The 19,972-nt window shown below is 37.9% G+C and overlaps 1 protein-coding gene across 8 annotated transcripts in view; it reads left to right on the forward strand.

The window, feature by feature from the left end:
- Positions 1-19,972, forward strand: part of LOC133615077 (myelin transcription factor 1-like) — an 83,197-nt gene that overhangs the window by 52,550 nt on the left and 10,675 nt on the right. For 4 of the 8 annotated variants that reach the window (XM_061973425.2, XM_061973432.2, XM_061973472.2 and 1 more), the window contains 9 exons: positions 3,488-3,736; positions 6,856-7,004; positions 12,880-12,942; positions 13,187-13,255; positions 13,441-13,503; positions 13,586-13,669; positions 15,432-15,653; positions 17,448-17,539; positions 17,641-17,744. In XM_061973425.2, the coding sequence (XP_061829409.2) occupies positions 3,488-3,736; positions 6,856-7,004; positions 12,880-12,942; positions 13,187-13,255; positions 13,441-13,503; positions 13,586-13,669; positions 15,432-15,653; positions 17,448-17,539; positions 17,641-17,744 (1,095 nt within the window). The remainder of the gene's footprint in view (positions 1-3,487; positions 3,737-6,855; positions 7,005-12,879; positions 12,943-13,186; positions 13,256-13,440; positions 13,504-13,585; positions 13,670-15,431; positions 15,654-17,447; positions 17,540-17,640; positions 17,745-19,972) is intronic. The other 4 variants (XM_061973449.2, XM_061973481.2, XM_061973458.2 and 1 more) reach the window with 3 other exon arrangements.

A 19,972-nucleotide genomic window follows, 5' to 3' on the forward strand; every position in this document is an offset into this window, starting at 1 on the left:
AAGAAGAGAAAAACTAGCTAATTTGAATCTTTTTGAAAAAATTAAAAAAAAGAATTTATGGAACATCATTAGTAATTTTTCCTGATTAAGATACATTTTAGAATTTTGATGACATGTTTTAAATTGGTTAAAATACAATCTGCACTTTGTTAGAATATTTAACAAATTGGACCAAGCTATATTTCTAACAAAGACAAATCAGTATTTCTTCTAGATTTTCCAGAACAAAAATGTTAAAAGAAATTCAAAATAATTTGAAATAAGATTTAAATTTGATTCTACGGATTTTCTAGATTGGCCAGAATCATTTTTTTGAATTTTAAAGAAGAAGAAATATTTCACAAATATTCTTCATCGAAAAACCAGAAGCTAAAATATTTATTATTCTTTACAATAAAAAAAAAAAAATTACTTGAACATTGATTTAAATTGTCAGGAAAGAAGAGGAAGAAATTTAAAAGGTAAAAAGGTATATTTGTTTAAAAATCCTAAAATCATTTTTAAGGTTGTATTTTTTCTCTAAAATTGTATTTCTAAAAGTAATAAGAAGCAAAGTAAAAAATAAATGAATTTATTTAAACAAGTGAAGACCCATCCATCCATCCATTTTCTACCGCTTATTCCAAGTGAAGACCAAGTCTTTAAAATATTTTCTGGGATTTTCAAATTCTATTTGAGTTTTGTCTCTTTTAGAATTAAAAATGTCGAGCAAAGCGAGACCAGCTTGCTAGTAAATAAATACAATTTAAAAAATAGAGGCAGCTCACTGGTAAGTGCTGCTCTTTGAGCTATTTTTAGAACAGGCCAGCGGGCGACTGATCTGGTCCTTACGGGCTACCTGGTGACCGCGGGCACCGCGTTGGTGACCCCTGCCCTAGTATATACAATAATATAAACCAAGTCATTGTATTTCATTTAGGATTATTTCATATCTTCATTTAAATAAAAATATATTTTTATCTTTTTTAGATACAGTCAATAAATAATGTGAACATGTATCATAACATGGAAATCTAAGAGAACGTGTTGTGGATGATTGTGGACTGGGAATTTTTTTAATTTTATTTTTTTATAAATTTTTATAAAAAAAAAAAAAAAAATGTTTTCCCGACGTATTACATTTTAGACAATTTCTCTTCTTAGTTATTATTTCTCCGGCTGTAGAAAAGAGCCGCTCACAGGGCACAGAGGAGGCGTCAGTGCGACACAGTTGGCGTATCGGTCACGTGACCAAAACAGCTCATGATCGGTCACGTGACTTTCTAAAAGCGGTACGCGCACCGACACAGGGTTTTGCTCTATGAGCTCGACGCATGCGCCGATGCATCGGTGTTGCCGGACCCATCACTACCAGCTAGACATAGGTAACAATCATTGCACAATAAAACAGCACATTTGTCAATATAAAGAAGTATCAAATCATTATAGTTGCATGTTACTCACACACACTTCTAGGTCAGGGGTCGGCAACACAAAATGTTGAGACATATTGGACCAAACATACAAAAACAAATCTGTCTGGGGCCGCAAAAAACTAAAAGCCATATTACATACAGATAGTGTGTCATGAGATATAAATTGAATTAAGAGGACTTAAAGGAAACTAAATGAGCTCAAATATAGCTACAAATGAGGCATAATGATGCAATATGTACATATAGCTAGCCTAAATAGCATGTTAGCATCGATTAGCTTGCAGTCATGCAGTGACCAAATATGTCTGATTAGCACTCCACACAAGTCAATAACATCAACAAAACTCACCTTTGTGCCTTCATGCACAACGTTAAAAGTTTGGTGGACAAAATGAGACAGAAAAAGAAGTGGCATAAAACACGTCCTAGAAAGTCGGAGAAAGTTGTACATGTAAACAAACTGCGGTGAGTTCAAGGACCGCCAAAATTAGTAGGACAAAACGGCGCTCGCCAAATACTCTAATCAGTGAAGCATGTTTAATATAAACAGTGTGCTTTATAACAATTAGGGAGGGTTGTGCTACACAAACCATATTAACACAAAAAATATATTATTTTCCCTTCATCTTTTTCCATTTTTCATACATTTTTGAAAAAGCTCCAGAGGGCCACTAGGGCGGCGCTAAAGAGCTAGAGCCGCCAGTTGCCGACCCCCGCTAGGCAGATGCCTTTTAGAGAGTATCTAGTATTAAACGTGTCCGCATCATTCATTTTGCTGCATTTTGAGCTTAACTTTGTGAATTATTGTGAGTTATTATGAATTATGGTCTCCACTTCAACATAAAGACAGCAGAAATCCATTCCAGATGGTTAATAATAAAAAGGTTAGTGTGTCGCCCCCCCCCCCATACAGTAGGGATGATATGCCCCATAAGCCTGACATTAATTTCTCGAATTGTACTGCTTTAGAAAAACATTTTTTTTATAAGGATTACAAAAGCGTCCATCATTGAGGTGTCCTCGGGGGTGTTTTTCAGAACAGCCTGGTCCTGTTTTCACAGCGTCAAGGCCGTTCGAGGGAGTCAAATCGTAGATTAGGATGTTTGTTTTCCCGCGAGCAGACAATGCAATGACTTGTCTGTTCTATTCGTCCATGCTGGCTTCTCTCATATTCAATTCAATGTTCCTTTTCATCAAGCTTCTCCATGATGTGATCCATCTTGCGATTCAGTTCAGAAATCGCCACAGTGCCCAAACCAGCCTTTGGACTCCTTGAGTGGCTGCCATCGTCTTACGAATTTGACGATACATCAGAGCAATGCCCAGCCCAATCAGCAGGTGCCCCGCGATCACGGTTCCAAATAGGTAGATGTCTTCCACGTCCTCGATGGAAAGGACTGAGAGGCACATGATTCTCCATTTATCCCAGGAATCTCTCACGAACCCCGCAGCAATGGTAGACAGGCTCCCCCAAACCTCTTTTCCTCGTCGAAAAGATTTTGTCAATTGCGTCGAGAGTCCAGCTGATCATATCCATGTCTGATGTTTAGATTTGAGGACAGCGCAAAGAAAGAGGCTTTAAAAAAGTTCAGACAAGACAAAAACAAAGAGAGCAAGCAGGGAGAAGAGGGGGCGGAAAGAAATGGGACCGCCCAGAAAAGTCTATTTATCTATCAACAATACCTAAAAGTAGTTTGACCGTGTCCGCGCTCAGTGCTGAGTCGGCAATCAGGCGTCATGTCAAGCCCCGAAACTTGGCACCGTTGGATTTTACGCTAAAAAAGTACAAGATTGGGTACCCGTCCCTACAGCTAATACATGTGATCAGTATCGGTGTCAGCCCATCTCACTCATTAATGATCAATATCAAAACTGGCTGCATAAAACCTTGATTGGAACATCCTCATAAAAAAATCAGTAAAGATCTCCACTCACTTGGATGCGGACAGATGGGATGGTTGTATCTTTCAGCACTCCTTGAGGTTGTGGCTTGTGCAGCCCTTTGAGACACTCATGATTTAGGGCTATATAAGTAAACGTTGATTGATTGATTGATCTTTTTTGTTGCCTAGTTGCCGAGTGTCTTGGTCGTCCATTTCCAGGAGCCTGACATTGAAGTGGACGAGAACGGCACCTTGGACCTCAGCATCAAGAAGAGCAAGAGAGAGAGCGTGCAGTCACCGGAGCCTTCGTCGTCCTCGTCCTCGTCCTCTCAGCACGCGGGAGGAGGTGCGTTATCTCAGGGCCACACCCAACCTGAGTGGGAGGGGCCGCTGGACTTCACCAAGTCAAGCAGCTTGAAGGAAGAAGGCCACGATGAGGTACTAACTCTCAAATCACACTCAACAAAAACAGTTTTTCTGCTTATGCGAAAGGCATTAAACCAGTCAGTATTTGTCCCTGCCCACGCATGCATTGTCACTTCCTGCTCAGGGGCCTAGTGGTTAGAGAGTCCGCCCTGAGATGGGTAGGTCGTGAGTTCAAACCCCGGCCGAGTCATACCAAAGACTATAAAAATGGGAGCCATTACCTCCCTGGTCGGCACTCAGCATCAAGGGTTGGAATTGGGGGTTAAATCACCAAAAATGATTACCGGGCACGGCCACCGCTGCAAAGTTCCTTAAGGCTCTGGATGCTGTGGGGCTGTCTTGGTTGACAAGACTCTGCAGCATCACGTGGACATCGGGGGCGGTACCTCTGGATTGGCAGACCGGGGTGGTGGTTCCTCTCTTTAAGAAGGGGAACCGGAGGGTGTGTTCTAACTATCGTGGGATCACACTCCTCAGCCTTCCCGGTAAGGTCTATTCAGGTGTACTGGAGAGGAGGCTACGCCGGATAGTCGAACCTCGGATTCAGGAGGAACAGTGTGGTTTTCGTCCTAGTCGTGGAACTGTGGACCAGCTCTATACTCTGGGCAGGGTCCTTGAGGGTGCATGGGAGTTTGCCCAACCAGTCTACATGTGCTTTGTGGACTTGGAGAAGGCATTCGACCGTGTCCCTCGGGAAGTCCTGTGGGGAGTGTTCAGAGAGTATGGGGTATCGGACTGTCTGATTGTGGCGGTCCGCTCCCTGTATGATCAGTGCCAGAGCTTGGTCCGTATTGCCGGCAGTAAGTCGGACACGTTTCCAGTGAGGGTTGGACTTCGCCAAGGCTGCCCTTTGTCACCCATTCTGTTCTGAACTTTTATGGACAGAATTTCTAGGCGCAGTCAAGGCGTTGAGGGGATCTGGTTTGGTGGCTGCAGGATTAGGTCTCTGCTTTTTGCAGATGATGTGGTCCTGATGGCTTCCTCCGGCCAAGATCTGCAGCTCTCACTGGATCGGTTCGCAGCCGAGTGTGAAGCGACTGGGATGAGAATCAGCACCTCCAAGTCCGAGTCCATGGTTCTCGCCCGGAAAAGGGTGGAATGCCATCTTCGGGTTGGGGAGGAGACCCTGCCCCAAGTGGAGGAGTTCAAGTACCTCGGAGTCTTGTTCACGAGTGAGGGAAGAGTGGATGGTGAGATCGACAGGCGGATCGGTGCGGCGTCTTCAGTAATGCGGCCGCTGTATCGATCCGTTGTGGTGAAGAAGGAGCTGAGCCGGAAGGCAAAGCTCTCAATTTGCCGGTCGATCTACGTTCCCATCCTCACCTATGGTCATGAGCTTTGGGTTATGACCGAAAGGACAAGATCACGGGTACAAGCGGCGGAAATGAGTTTCCTCCGCCGGGTGGCGGGGCTCTCCCTTAGAGATAGGGTGAGAAGCTCTGTCATCCGGGGGGAGCTCAAAGTAAAGCCGCTGCTCCTCCACATGGAGAGGAGCCAGATGAGGTGGTTCGGGCATCTGGTCAGGATGCTACCCGATCGCCTCCCTCGGGAGGTGTTTAGGGCACGTCCGACCGATAGGAGGCCACGGGGAAGACCCAGGACACGTTGGGAAGACTATGTCTCCCGGCTGGCCTGGGAACGCCTCGGGATCCCCCGGGAGGAGCTGGACGAAGTGGCTGGGGAGAGGGAAGTCTGGGCTTCCCTGCTTAGGCTGCTGCCCCCGCGACCCGACCTCGGATAAGCGGAAGAAGATGGATACACACATACATATATATATATGTATATATATATATATATACACACACACACTCACACACATAGTCTATACATAAATACGAAATACAAAAAATTATACATATTATATTAATTAATTAAAATTAATTATATTATAATTGGATATTAAGAGTATGTGAAAGCTGGAGTCCTACCTTGTTTACTTCTGTGACGACCTTCTTCAAGTTTTGTAATCAATCAGAAATATAAAGCAGCTAAAACGTGCCAAACATGGATAGTGTGGAGAGAGTTTTTTTGCATTTTTCCCATCATGCATAGCAGGGGGTTTAAATGGGTGTTGTCACGGCCAGGGTGCATTCCAATGCGCCCCTATCTTTGCGTCCTGACGAGCCCACCGCGGGCCACGCCCGCAGGCGCTCTCTCTCCCCTGCGGACGTGCCTCCTCGCGTCTGCAGACAATCTGCAATCTGCACACCTGCCCGTGATGAGCGAGCTGCCTTCATAAGCCGGCACAACCTGCCATCCCGGGCCGGAATATAACCACCTGTTCGCGTCAATACCCTCTGTCGCCTGGAAAGTGAGCTGTGCATCTCACGTTTCCCTGGATCTCCCTCTAGACTCTGACTGCCTCCCTCGATCCTTGACTTCCCCCGCTTTGGACTCGGACCTGTAGACGTCTCTCTCCCCTGGACTTCCTCGTCTCTCGTTCGACATTTACAGTAACACTCAACAGCTAATCTACACACATAGTCTCACACCATACACACTCTTGGATTTTGTCACACTCCATTTCCTTAGTTAGTATATTTAGTATTGTTTGATTATTATATATATACTATAATATATATAATAAAATACTTAGAGCTATACTGCCCCCTGGTGTCTGTGTCATCATCTCCCCTCTGTTAAACCATAACAGGTGTAATTTCGAATTGTGTGCTGTGCTTAGACACGTTTTATAATGTCCAGGAAGTTCAGTGAGCAGGTTATGTTCTGCGTGACCATGTGTGTTGACTTTTTATGTTGGTTTATTTGAATTTGTTTTCTGCACCATGACTAGGGAAGGTTGTTTGGATTGCGTCATACAAGTAATTGCTGTGCATTATTGAAAATTAAGTTATTTACTTTTGCTGGCCACCAAATGGTGACAAAATGGCAGTTATTAGACCATTGGCTATTTGTATATGAAATGCAAACATTGTGCCTGACCAAATTGCTTATTGGACTTGGACCTGCTTTAAATAGATGTGAGAGATTTGTGACTTTATTAAAAAGATCTTTTTGAGTTCAGCTCATGAAAATAGGAGCAAAAACAAAAGTGATGCATGCATATTTTTGTAGAGAATAAATGCATGCAAAGCCATTCATGGATTCATTCCTGGGCATCTTGTCACCAGGTGGATTATACAGTCACCTCATACACTTCATCCGACGTTGAGGACGAGGACCAGGAGAACTTGGAGGACAGGAAGTACCCTGGGGAAGTTACTACCAGCAGCTTTAAGGTCAAGTTTTCACCTAAAGACTGCAAAAAAGACATTCTTGTGTAAGTAAAACTACTAAACAACTCCCCGATCCATCACTAAAATGTTGCAAATTAAAACCAGAGTACAAAGGAGCATAAGCAGGGGCGGCTTATTAGACATTAGGCCTGATCTACCTAGTGTTTGTGTGTATGTACTTGCAAACTTGATAGTCACCTAGTAAGCTTGTAGGCTGAGGTTTGCGTCTCCCGAAATAAGCTCATGCAACCCATTTAGCCTCCTCATCTTCATGAAGATGCAGAATATATGCAGATAATTACAACGCGCACAACACTTGGAGGGAGACATTCACTGTAATTATTTAGCGTCCGGCATGTGATTTTTAACAAGCCTAAAACCGTTGCAGCCGCTGTTTTCGCGTCTATATTTAGCACGTTTGATAACTGGCACAGTTAGGAATAAATGGCTGCGGCATTGTGTAAATATATGTATGTAATGTAGTAACATTCATAATAACATGTAATATATACATGATGTAAGTATATATGTCATGTAGTAACATTCATAATAACATGTATTATATACATGATGTAAGTATATATGTCATGTAGTAACATTCATAATAGCATGTAATATATACATGATGTAAGTATATATGTCATGTAGTAACATTCATAATAACATGTAATATATACATGATGTAAGTATATATGTCATGTAGTAACATTCATAATAACATGTAATATATACATGATGTAGGTATATGTCATGTAGTATCTAGTAACATTCATAATAACATGTAATATATACATGATGTAGGTATATGTCATGTAGTAACATTCAAAATAACATGTAATATATACACATGATGTAAGTATATTAGTCATGTAGTAACATTCATAATAACATGTAATATATACATGATGTAAGTATATATGTCATGTAGTAACATTCATAATAACATGTAATATATACATGATGTAAGTATATATGTCATGTAGTAACATTCATAATAACATGTAATATATACATGATGTAAGTATATATGTCATGTAGTAACATTCATAATAACATGTAATATATACATGATGTAAGTATATATGTCATGTAGTAACATTCATAATAACATGTCATATATACATGATGTAAGTATATATGTCATGTAGTAACATTCATAATAACATGTAATATATACATGATGTAAGTATATATGTCATGTACTAACATTCATAATAACATGTAATATATACATGATGTAAGTATATATGTCATGTAGTAACATTCATAATAACATGTCTTATATACATGATGTAAGTATATATGTCATGTAGTAACATTCATAATAACATGTAATATATACATGATGTAAGTATATATGTCATGTAGTAACATTCATAATAACATGTAATATATACATGATGTAAGTATATATGTCATGTAGTAACATTCATAATAACATGTAATATATACATGATGTAAGTATATATGTCATGTAGTAACATTCATAATAACATGTAATATATACATGATGTAAGTATATATGTCATGTAGTAACATTCATAATAACATGTAATATATACATGATGTAAGTATATATGTCATGTAGTAACATTCATAATAACATGTAATATATACATGATGTAAGTATATATGTCATGTAGTAACATTCATAATAACATGTAATATATACATGATGTAAGTATATATGTCATGTAGTAACATTCATAATAACATGTAATATATACATGATGTAAGTATATATGTCATGTAGTAACATTCATAATAACATGTAATATATACATGATGTAAGTATATATGTCATGTAGTAACATTCATAATAACATGTAATATATACATGATGTAAGTATATACTCTATGTAATGTAGTAACATTCATAATAACATGTAATATATACATGATGTAAGTATATATGTCATGTAGTAACATTCATAACAACATGTAATATATACATGATGTAAGTATATATGTCATGTAGTAACATTCATAACAACATGTAATATATACATGATGTAAGTATATATGTCATGTAGTAACATTCATAATAACATGTAATATATACATGATGTAAGTATATATGTCATGTCATAACATTCATAATAACATGTAATATATACATGATGTAAGTATATATGTCATGTAGTAACATTCATAATAACATGTAATGTATACATGATGTAAGTATATATGTCATGTAGTAACATTCATAATAACATGTAATATATACATGATGTAAGTATATATGTCATGTAGTAACATTCATAATAACATGTAATACATACATGATGTAAGTATATATGTCATGTAGTAACATTCATAATAACATGTAATGTATACATGATGTAAGTATATATGTCATGTAGTAACATTCATAATAACATGTAATATATACATGATGTAAGTATATATGTCATGTAGTAACATTCATAATAACATGTAATACATACATGATGTAAGTATATATGTCATGTAGTAACATTCATAATAACATGTAATACATACATGATGTAAGTATATATGTCATGTAGTAACATTCATAATAACATGTAATATATACATGATGTAAGTATATATGTCATGTAGTAACATTCATAATAACATGTAATAAATACATGATGTAAGTATATATGTCATGTAGTAACATTCATAATAACATGTAATATATACATGATGTAAGTATATATGTCATGTAGTAACATTCATAATAACATGTCATATATACATGATGTAAGTATATATGTCATGTAGTAACATTCATAATAACATGTCATATATACATGATGTAAGTATATATGTCATGTAGTAACATTCATAATAACATGTCATATATACATGATGTAAGTATATATGTCATGTAGTAACATTCATAATAACATGTAATATATACATGATGTAAGTATATATGCCATGTAGTAACATTCATAATGACATGTAATATATACATGATGTAAGTATATATGTCATGTAGTAACATTCATAATAACATGTCATATATACATGATGTAAGTATATATGTCATGTAGTAACATTCATAATAACATGTAATATATACATGATGTAAGTATATATGTCATGTAGTAACATTCATAATATCTAATATTTACATTTTCATTTACATATTAATTTTAAGCATACGACAACATATCAATTTCACAGGCGCATCACAACGTTTGTTATGTCATACAACAACTACAACTACAACAACAACAACAACTACTAATCATGCAGACTTTGCGAAAGCCCAAAAAGACTACATTGGGACAAAGAATCATCTTAAAACCTTATCTTTTTTAGCCTGAATATAAGGAGGATGAGCTCCACATTTTAGAAGCTGTCTGCTAAACAGACCCAGCTGTCATAAATGTAGCAGTATTGCTAAGTGCTGAACAAGAAATACAAACATAATAAAACAAGCACTTACTGTACAATGTCTGCCCTCACTGGGATGCCGACTGACGGGATGTTTATATCTTCCCGTTTAGATGAAGAATTAATACTAATTCTTGCGCAGGTTAAAATAAATAAAAAATGAAACAAGCGTCTTTTCGTGTCTTTTTCACCATCTCCGGGTGTAAGTTGGATGTCAAAGTTGGTCAACTTCTTGGTTTATGTCCACAACATTCTACTATCCAGGTGCGAGGCATGGTTTAGACTCCAAAATAACTTTCACCAACTCAGAGGCAATGCAGCAGCTCACCGGTTCGATACGTCAATATAGCAGAATAAGCTAGTTATTAAGCTTTAATAAGCTAGCTCTCTGAGTTAGCGATTATATTAACAATATCGCTAATACTTGCTTATTATTCAGGGCACAAAATGCAAATTAAGCATCGTTGGAGGTTTTTGTATGTTTTTTAGAGGGCTTTACGGGCGGAATAGTGTATGTATATATATATATATATATATATATATATATATATATATATGGTTTATTTGAAATAGGGACAGATACAGAAACATAGATATCTGAAACAGTTATCCAATGTATGCATCATAGTGTTTGTAGCCAAAGCTCATTTACAACACTTGTCCCCAACAACAACAACACCACCAGCAAGAACAACAACACCAACAACACCAACACCACCACCAACAACAACACCAACAACAACACCAACAACAACAACACCACCACCACCAGCAACAACAACACCACCCGCAACAATAACACCCCGAGCAACAACAACACCAACAACAACAACAACAACACCAACAACAACACCACCACCACCAACAGCAACACCAACACCACCAACAACAATGCCAACAACAACACCCACCAACAACAACAACACCAACACCAACAACACCACCAGCAACACCACCACCAACAACACCATCAACAACAACAACACCAACACCAACAACACCACCAGCAACACCACCACCAACAACACCATCAACAACAACAACACCAACAACAACACCACCAACATCACCAACAACAACAACACCACATTTACAACACTTGTCCCCAACAACAACAACAACACCACCACCAACAACAACACCACCAGCAATAACAACAACACCCCGAGCAACACCACCAACACCACCACCAACGTCAACACCATCAACAACAACACAACCAACAACAACACCAACAACGCCAACAACAACAACACCACCACCAACAACAACAACACCACCACCAGCAACACCAGCAACAACACCACCACCAACAACACCATCAACAACAACAACACCAACAACAACAACAACACATTTACAACACTTGTCCCCAACAACAACACCACCAGCAATAACAACAACACCCCGAGCAACAACACCACCACCACCAACAACAACACCAACAACAACAACACCACCACCACAACACCAACACCCACAACAACAACACCAACAACAACAACAACACCAACAACAACAACAACACCAACAACAACACCACCAACATCACCAACAACAACAACAACACCACATTTACAACACTTGTCCCCAACAACAACAACAACACCACCACCAACAACAACACCAACAACAACACCACCAGCAATAACAACAACACCCCGAGCAACACCACCAACACCACCACCAACGGCAACACCATCAACAACAACACAACCAACAACAACACCAGCAACGCCAACAACAACAACAACACCACCACCACCAACAACAACAACACCACCAGCAACACCAGCAACAACACCATCAACAACAACAACACCAACAACAACAACAACAACACCACATTTACAACACTTGTCCCCAACAACAACAACACCACCAATAACAACAACACCCCGAGCAACAACACCACCAACAACACCAACAACACCAACAACAACAACACCACCACCACAACACCAACACCCACAACAACAACACCACCAACAACAACAACAACAACAACACCAACAACAACAACACCACCACCACCACCAACACAGATCTAACATCATTAAAAATAGGAAAATAGAAAGAATAAGGCAGAGAGGAGTGGATAATAGTAATAATGCAGACAAAGTGCAAACTAGATAAAAGCCAATAATAATAATAATAATAATAATAACACAGACAAAATGCAGACTAGATAAAAAAAAAATAGTAAAAATGAGTAAAAACTAAACATGGGAACACGATTATTGCTCAACTAGCCACAATTGTGTTAGTTTTTTGAAAGTGACAAGAGCAGGTGTGTCGGGTGGAGAGTTCCAGAGTTGTGGTCCCGTCATTAGCTGACCTTTGCTGGTGTACATTTAGCAGTTAGAATGCATAAAAAAAGAGAAACATTTGTGTTCTTGAAGGATTGTGAATGATAGGCACAATTCCCCCAAAAGGTGCAGTCCCTCATTGAAGTGCTGATTTCAAATCAGTTGATTAGTTTTGTTGTAAGAGAATGTTTATTTGTTGTTGATAATGAAGTGTTTGCACCACACTGTGTGTTGGCACCAGATGTCCCACCCCAGGCTGTGATGGTAGTGGACACATCACTGGCAACTATGCATCCCATCGAAGGTAAGACATCCGCTGACTGTAGAGTCCTAAATGTCAGGTTTGTGGGGATAAATGAATAAATGTGCTCCACTTGACTTTTGTGTCCAAGCAGGCTAACACAAAAAGGTTTTTTTTGAAAGGCTTTTGGATCCAAAACAACAGCGCTGTCTTTCCTATGTCTTGTCAGGCTCTGCTTCATTCAATCTTCCATGCCCCGAATCCTTCTCCTGCTCTGTTTTCTGATAGTTTCTCTCTAATCTTCCAGTCTATCAGGCTGTCCTCTTGCAGATAAATCACTACGGACACTCATGGCTGCCCACTCAGCTGAACTTAAGTATGTGAGCTGTCTTTTGCCTCTCCACCTCATCACGTTCTCTTAACGATTACTTACCTCTCTTTTGAAGTCTTTGATTAATAGCCGATAGGATGTCCTATTCATTTTTGTTCAAGTTCCAAATATATGACTTTTGAGAAGATGTAGCGCATGTAAGTGAGACAGTTACATCTTACACGACTTAGGTGTCCAACTCCTGGCTGTGATGGATCAGGCCATATCACAGGAAACTATGCCTCGCATAGAAGGTATAAACTCTTCTTCTTCTGTACTCCACCTCCTTTTTCTGGACGCTTCTTCAGTCAGCTGCTCTGTGTTCCTCTCTGGCAGTTTGTCCGGGTGCCCTCGAGCCAAGAAAGGTGGAGTCAAATTCAACCCCACAAAGGACGACAAGGAGGACTCTGACTTGCTGCGGTGAGAAACAACCACAACACAACTAACTGTAGACTTGTGATCGACCAGAAGTTGACCTGAACTATAACTGTAGACATGTGATCGACCAGAAGTTGACCTGAACTATAACTGTAGACATGTGATCGACCGGAAGTTCACCTGAACTATAACTGTAGACATGTGATCAAGCAGAAGTTGACCTGAACTATAACTGTAGACATGTGATCGACCGGAAGTTCACCTGAACTATAACTGTAGACATGTGATCAAGCAGAAGTTGACCTGAACTATAACTGTAGACATGTGATCGACCAGAAGTTGACCTGAACTATAACTGTAGACATGTGATCGACCAGAAGTTGACCTGAACTATAACTGTAGACATGTGATCAAGCAGAAGTTCACTGAACTATAACTGTAGACATGTGATCAAGCAGAAGTATACCAGAACTATAACTGTAGACATGTGATCGACCAGAAGTTGACCTGAACTATAACTGTAGACATGTGATCAAGCAGAAGTTGACCTGAACTATAACTGTAGACATGTGATCGACCAGAAGTTGACCTGAACTATAACTGTAGACATGTGATCAAGCAGAAGTTGACCTGAACTATTAACTGTAGACATGTGATCGACCAGAAGTTGACCTGAACTATAACTGTAGACATGTGATCGACCAGAAGTTGACCTGAACTATAACTGTAGACATGTGATCGACCAGAAGTTGACCTGAACTATAACTGTAGACATGTGATCGACCAAAAGTTGACCTAAACTATAACTGTAGACATGTGATCAAGCAGAAGTTCACTGAACTATAACTGGAGACATGTGATCGACCAAAAGTTGACCTGAACTATAACTGTAGACATGTGATCGACCAGAAGTTGACCTGAACTATAACTGTAGACATGTGATCGACCAGAAGTTGACCTGAACTATAACTGTAGACATGTGATCAAGCAGAAGTTGACCTGAACTATAACTGTAGACATGTGATCGACCAGAAGTTGACCTGAACTATAACTGTAGACATGTGATCGACCAGAAGTTGACCTGAACTATAACTGTAGACATGTGATCGACCAGAAGTTGACCTGAATTATAACTGTAGACATGTGATCGACCAGAAGTTGACCTGAACTATAACTGTAGACATGTGATCGACCAGAAGTTGACCTGAACTATAACTGTAGACATGTGATCAAGCAGAAGTTCACTGAACTATAACTGTAGACATGTGATCGACCAGAAGTTGACATGAACTATAACTGTAGACATGTGATCGACCAGAAGTTGACCTGAACTATAACTGTAGACATGTGATCGAGCAGAAGTTCACCTGAACTATAACTGTAGACATGTGATCAAGCAGAAGTTGACCTGAACTATAACTGTAGACATGTGATTGACCAGAAGTTGACCTGAACTATAACTGTAGACATGTGATCAAGCAGAAGTTGACCTGAACTATAACTGTAGACATGTGATCAAGCAGAAGTTGACCTGAACTATAACTGTAGACATGTGATTGACCAGAAGTTGACCTGAACTATAACTGTAGACATGTGATCAAGCAGAAGTTGACCTGAACTATAACTGTAGACATGTGATCGAGTATTTGCATGAAGTACTTAGTACTTGGAGAAGAGTACATAGAGTATTTGCATGAAGTACTTAGTACTTGTAGGTGTGTGCCATTGAGTATTTGCATGAAGTACTTAGTACTCTGCCATAGAGTACTTGCATGAAGTACTTAGTACTCTGAGGTGTGTGCAGGTGTCCTGTGCCCGGCTGTGACAGTCTGGGCCACATCAGCGGCAAGTACGCCACGCACCGCAGCGCTTACGGCTGTCCTCTGGCCGCACGCCGCCAGAAGGAGGGTCTTCTCAATGGCACTCCTTTCTCGTGGAAGACTTTCAAGACCGAGGGCCCCACCTGTCCCACGCCTGGCTGTGACGGCTCCGGACACGCCAATGGCAGTTTTCTCACACACCGCAGGTATCTTTGGACTTTCTCACTACATACACTGCGCCCTCGTACAGTGTCACCCCACGCTCTGAGGAACAAGTTCCACGCCTCCCCATTTATTTTGGCATTCCCTGATTACATAGTTGCAGCTTCTTCTAAGGGAGGGGTCTCATTATGCAGCAGCTGCACTGGGTCATAAACAGTTCAAACAAAAGGTGCTTGGTGCGGTGTCAGGTTTGCCCCCTCTGCTTGTAGATTTTGGGTCCTAATAAGGCCCTTCCTGTGGCTGTCCGGATCTGAGAAACCAACACTTCTACGGCGCATTCCATCACACACAGTGGAGATTTACCAGCTGTCCACCTTTTGCTTGATAAGATCTAAGACAGCTTTCAGTGGATCGTAACTCGGGCAACCTGAACTCATAGAAAAGAAATGGTGTGATAATTTATATACAATTATTCTCACGCTAACTTTGTACGTGACAAACTATTCTGTTTGTGTGCAAAGGCACAAACAAAGTGATGAATTATTCTATGATAGGGCTGAGAACTGTACCACCACGTAAGTGTTAGGGATATTTGATCACCTGTCACAAATATATGAAATGTCAACATTTGTATTTGAATGTAACTTCCTCTCGGCTATCAAGGCGGAAAGAAAATGTCAACACAAGCATGGAAAACAAAGTAAATAAAATCGTCAAATCACATTGAACACTTAACAATAAGCTCTTAAAATGAAAGTACAAAAATCATGAATATGTAAGAAATGCTTCATAAAGAGTAAGGAAATAGTGCAAAGTGTGAAAATGTAAACAGAGAAACCTGAGAAGAACTATTTAGTGGCAGGAAATAACGGCTGTGTAACATGAATTTGCCCTGTTATTCTTATTTAACTATGCAAAGGAATTTTTGTTATGCGTTCATTGTTTAGATATTATTAATATATCGGTCGATGTCGATAATTAGCGACATTTTTTTATGACTTACGGAAAATATATTTGATTAGTAATCTAACCTTCCTGTGATTATAATCCCTCAGCTATCAAGGCAGAAAGGGAATGTCAACACAAGGATGGAAAACAAACAATATCAACAAAATAGCCAAATCACATTTAACTATTTAACTATAAGATCTTAAAATGAAGGTGCAAAAATCATGAATATGTAAGAAATGCTTGATAAAAGTGTAAGGAAATAGTGCAAAGTGTGAAAATGTAAACATAGAAACCTGAGAAGAACTATTTTCTGCAGGTTTAGTGGCAGGAAGTTACAGCTGTGCTCTAAATGGTGAGCTAAGGTGGTGTGGTGTTAGCGGTCTAACTTGCATCATTTACACACCACAATGGTCTGACTACGGTCCCTTTGGGAAAATATTTTTTTATTTCTTTAAAGTGCCATACTGTCCAGGTGACTTTTCCTCTTTTATCCACAATTTCTTCATGTTGACTTCCTCTTCTCACTCCATGCAAAGAATCAAGCAAACGTGATAGTTGATACTGTCACCTGATTGGCTGTTAGCGTGTCACGCCCACTGATCACTTCCTGTGTTGTTCAGTTACAAGTGCCTCTGTTCATGCAACCAACCTTGCTTTCTTCCTCAAATGTATTTTTTTAATTGATATCAATTACGTGTGTTTGACGATACGTATCGATATTGTCTTATCGGCCAACCTTTGAATCGGAGAAAGAAGTGGCAGGCAGCAAATGACCGTCTTTGCCACAAAAGAGCAGGAAAGGTCAAAGTGATGCTAAAAGTAGCCTTTGATCTTTGTAAACCTGGCTACCACTGTACTGTGCTTATTTGATGTGCCGCTTCTCCCAGTCTGTCAGGTTGTCCCAGAGCGCTGGCCACTAAGAAGAAAGCCAGGTTCCCAGGAGACGAGTACATCACGGCCAAGTTCAGAGCCAGTGACGGTACGTGTCCTCCGAGACCTGGCTTGGCCTGGCCTGGCCTGGCCTGGCCTGGCGTGGCGTGACCTGACGTGACCTTGACCTGGTTTTTATGTGTGACTCAGTTCTGGACAACGATGAGGACATCAAGCAACTCAACCAGGAGATCAACCAGCTGACTGAGTCCAACTCAGAGATGGAGGCTGACATGGTCAACTTGCACACGCAGGTCAGTGGAAGGAACCTGACCTTTGAACCCTGTCCTACATCTCTTGGGATTTCTTGTCTGACAATATATCTACAAAATATGTACAATATGACTACAATATATCTACAATATTACTACAATACTACTACAATATGACTACAATATGACTACAATATATCTACAATACTACTACAATATGACTACAATATATCTACAATATTACTACAGTACTACTACAATATGACTACAATATGACTACAATATATCTACAATATTACTACAATACTACTACAATATGACTACAATATGGCTACAATATATCTACAATATTACTACAATACTACTACAATATGACTACAATATATCTACAATATGACTACAATATATCTACAATATTACTACAATATGACTACAATATTGCTAGAATATTACTACAATATTATTACCATATGACTACAATATTACTACAATATGACTACAATATTACTAGAATATTACTACAATATTATTACCATATGACTACAATATTACTACAATAATATTACAACATTACTACAATATTATTACAATAATACTACAATATGACTACCATGACTACAATGCTACTACAATACGACTACAATATGACTACAAAATATCTACAATATTACTACAATATACAATATGACTACAATATTACTAGAATATTACTACAAAATTACAACAATATTACTACAATATGACTACAATATTACTACAATATTATTACAATATTACTACAATATGACTATAATATTACTACAATATGACTACCATGACTACAATACGACTACAATATTACTACAATATATCTACAATATGACTACAATATATATACAATATATCTACAATATGACTACAATATATCTACAATATATCTACAATATGACTACAATATATCTACAATATATCTACAATATGACTAGAATATTACTACAATATTACTACAATATTACTACAATATTATTACCATATGACTACAATATTACTACAATATGACTACAATATTATTACAATATTACTACAATATGACTAGAATATTACTACAATATGACTAGAATATTACTACAATATGACTATCATGACTACAATACTACTACAATACGACTACAATATTACTACAATATGACTACAATATATCTACAATATATGTACAATATGACTACAATATTACTAGAACATTACTAGAATATTACTACAAAATTACTACAATATGACTACAATATTATTACCATATTACTACAATATGACTAGCATATTACTACAATATGACTACAATATTATTACAATATGACTACAATATTACTACAATATGACTAGAATATTACTACAATATGACTACCATGACTACAATACTACTACAATATGACTACAGTATATCTACAATATGACTACAATATATCTACAATATTACTACAATATTATTACCATATGACTACAATATTACTACAATATGACTACAATAATATTACAACATTACTACAATATTACAATATTACTACAATATGACTACCATGACTACAATACTACTACAATACGACTACAATATGACTACAAAATATCTACAATATTACTACAATATATCTACAATATGACTACAATATTACTACAAAATTACTACAATATTACTACAATATGACTACAATATTATTACAATATGACTACAATATTACTACAATATTGTTACAATATTACTGCAATATGACTAGAATATTACTACAATATGACTACCATGACTACAATACGACTACAATATTACTACAATATATCTACAATATGACTACAATATATCTACAATATATCTACAATATGACTACAATATATCTACAATATGACTACAATATATCTACAATATATCTACAATATGACTAGAATATTACTAGAATATTACTACAAAATTACTACAATATTACTACAATATTATTACCATATGACTACAATATTACTACAATATGACTACAAAATTACTACAATATTATTACCATATGACTACAGTATATCTACAATATGACTACAATATTATTACAATATTACTACAATATGACTAGAATATTACTACAATATGACTAGAATATTACTACAATATGACTACCATGACTACAATACTACTACAATATTACTACAATATGACTACAATATATCTACAATATATGTACAATATGACTACAATATTACTAGAACATTACTAGAATATTACTACAAAATTACTACAATATTATTACCATATGACT

This window comes from Nerophis lumbriciformis, linkage group LG01, assembly GCF_033978685.3.
Source record: "Nerophis lumbriciformis linkage group LG01, RoL_Nlum_v2.1, whole genome shotgun sequence".
NCBI lineage: Eukaryota > Metazoa > Chordata > Actinopteri > Syngnathiformes > Syngnathidae > Nerophis > Nerophis lumbriciformis.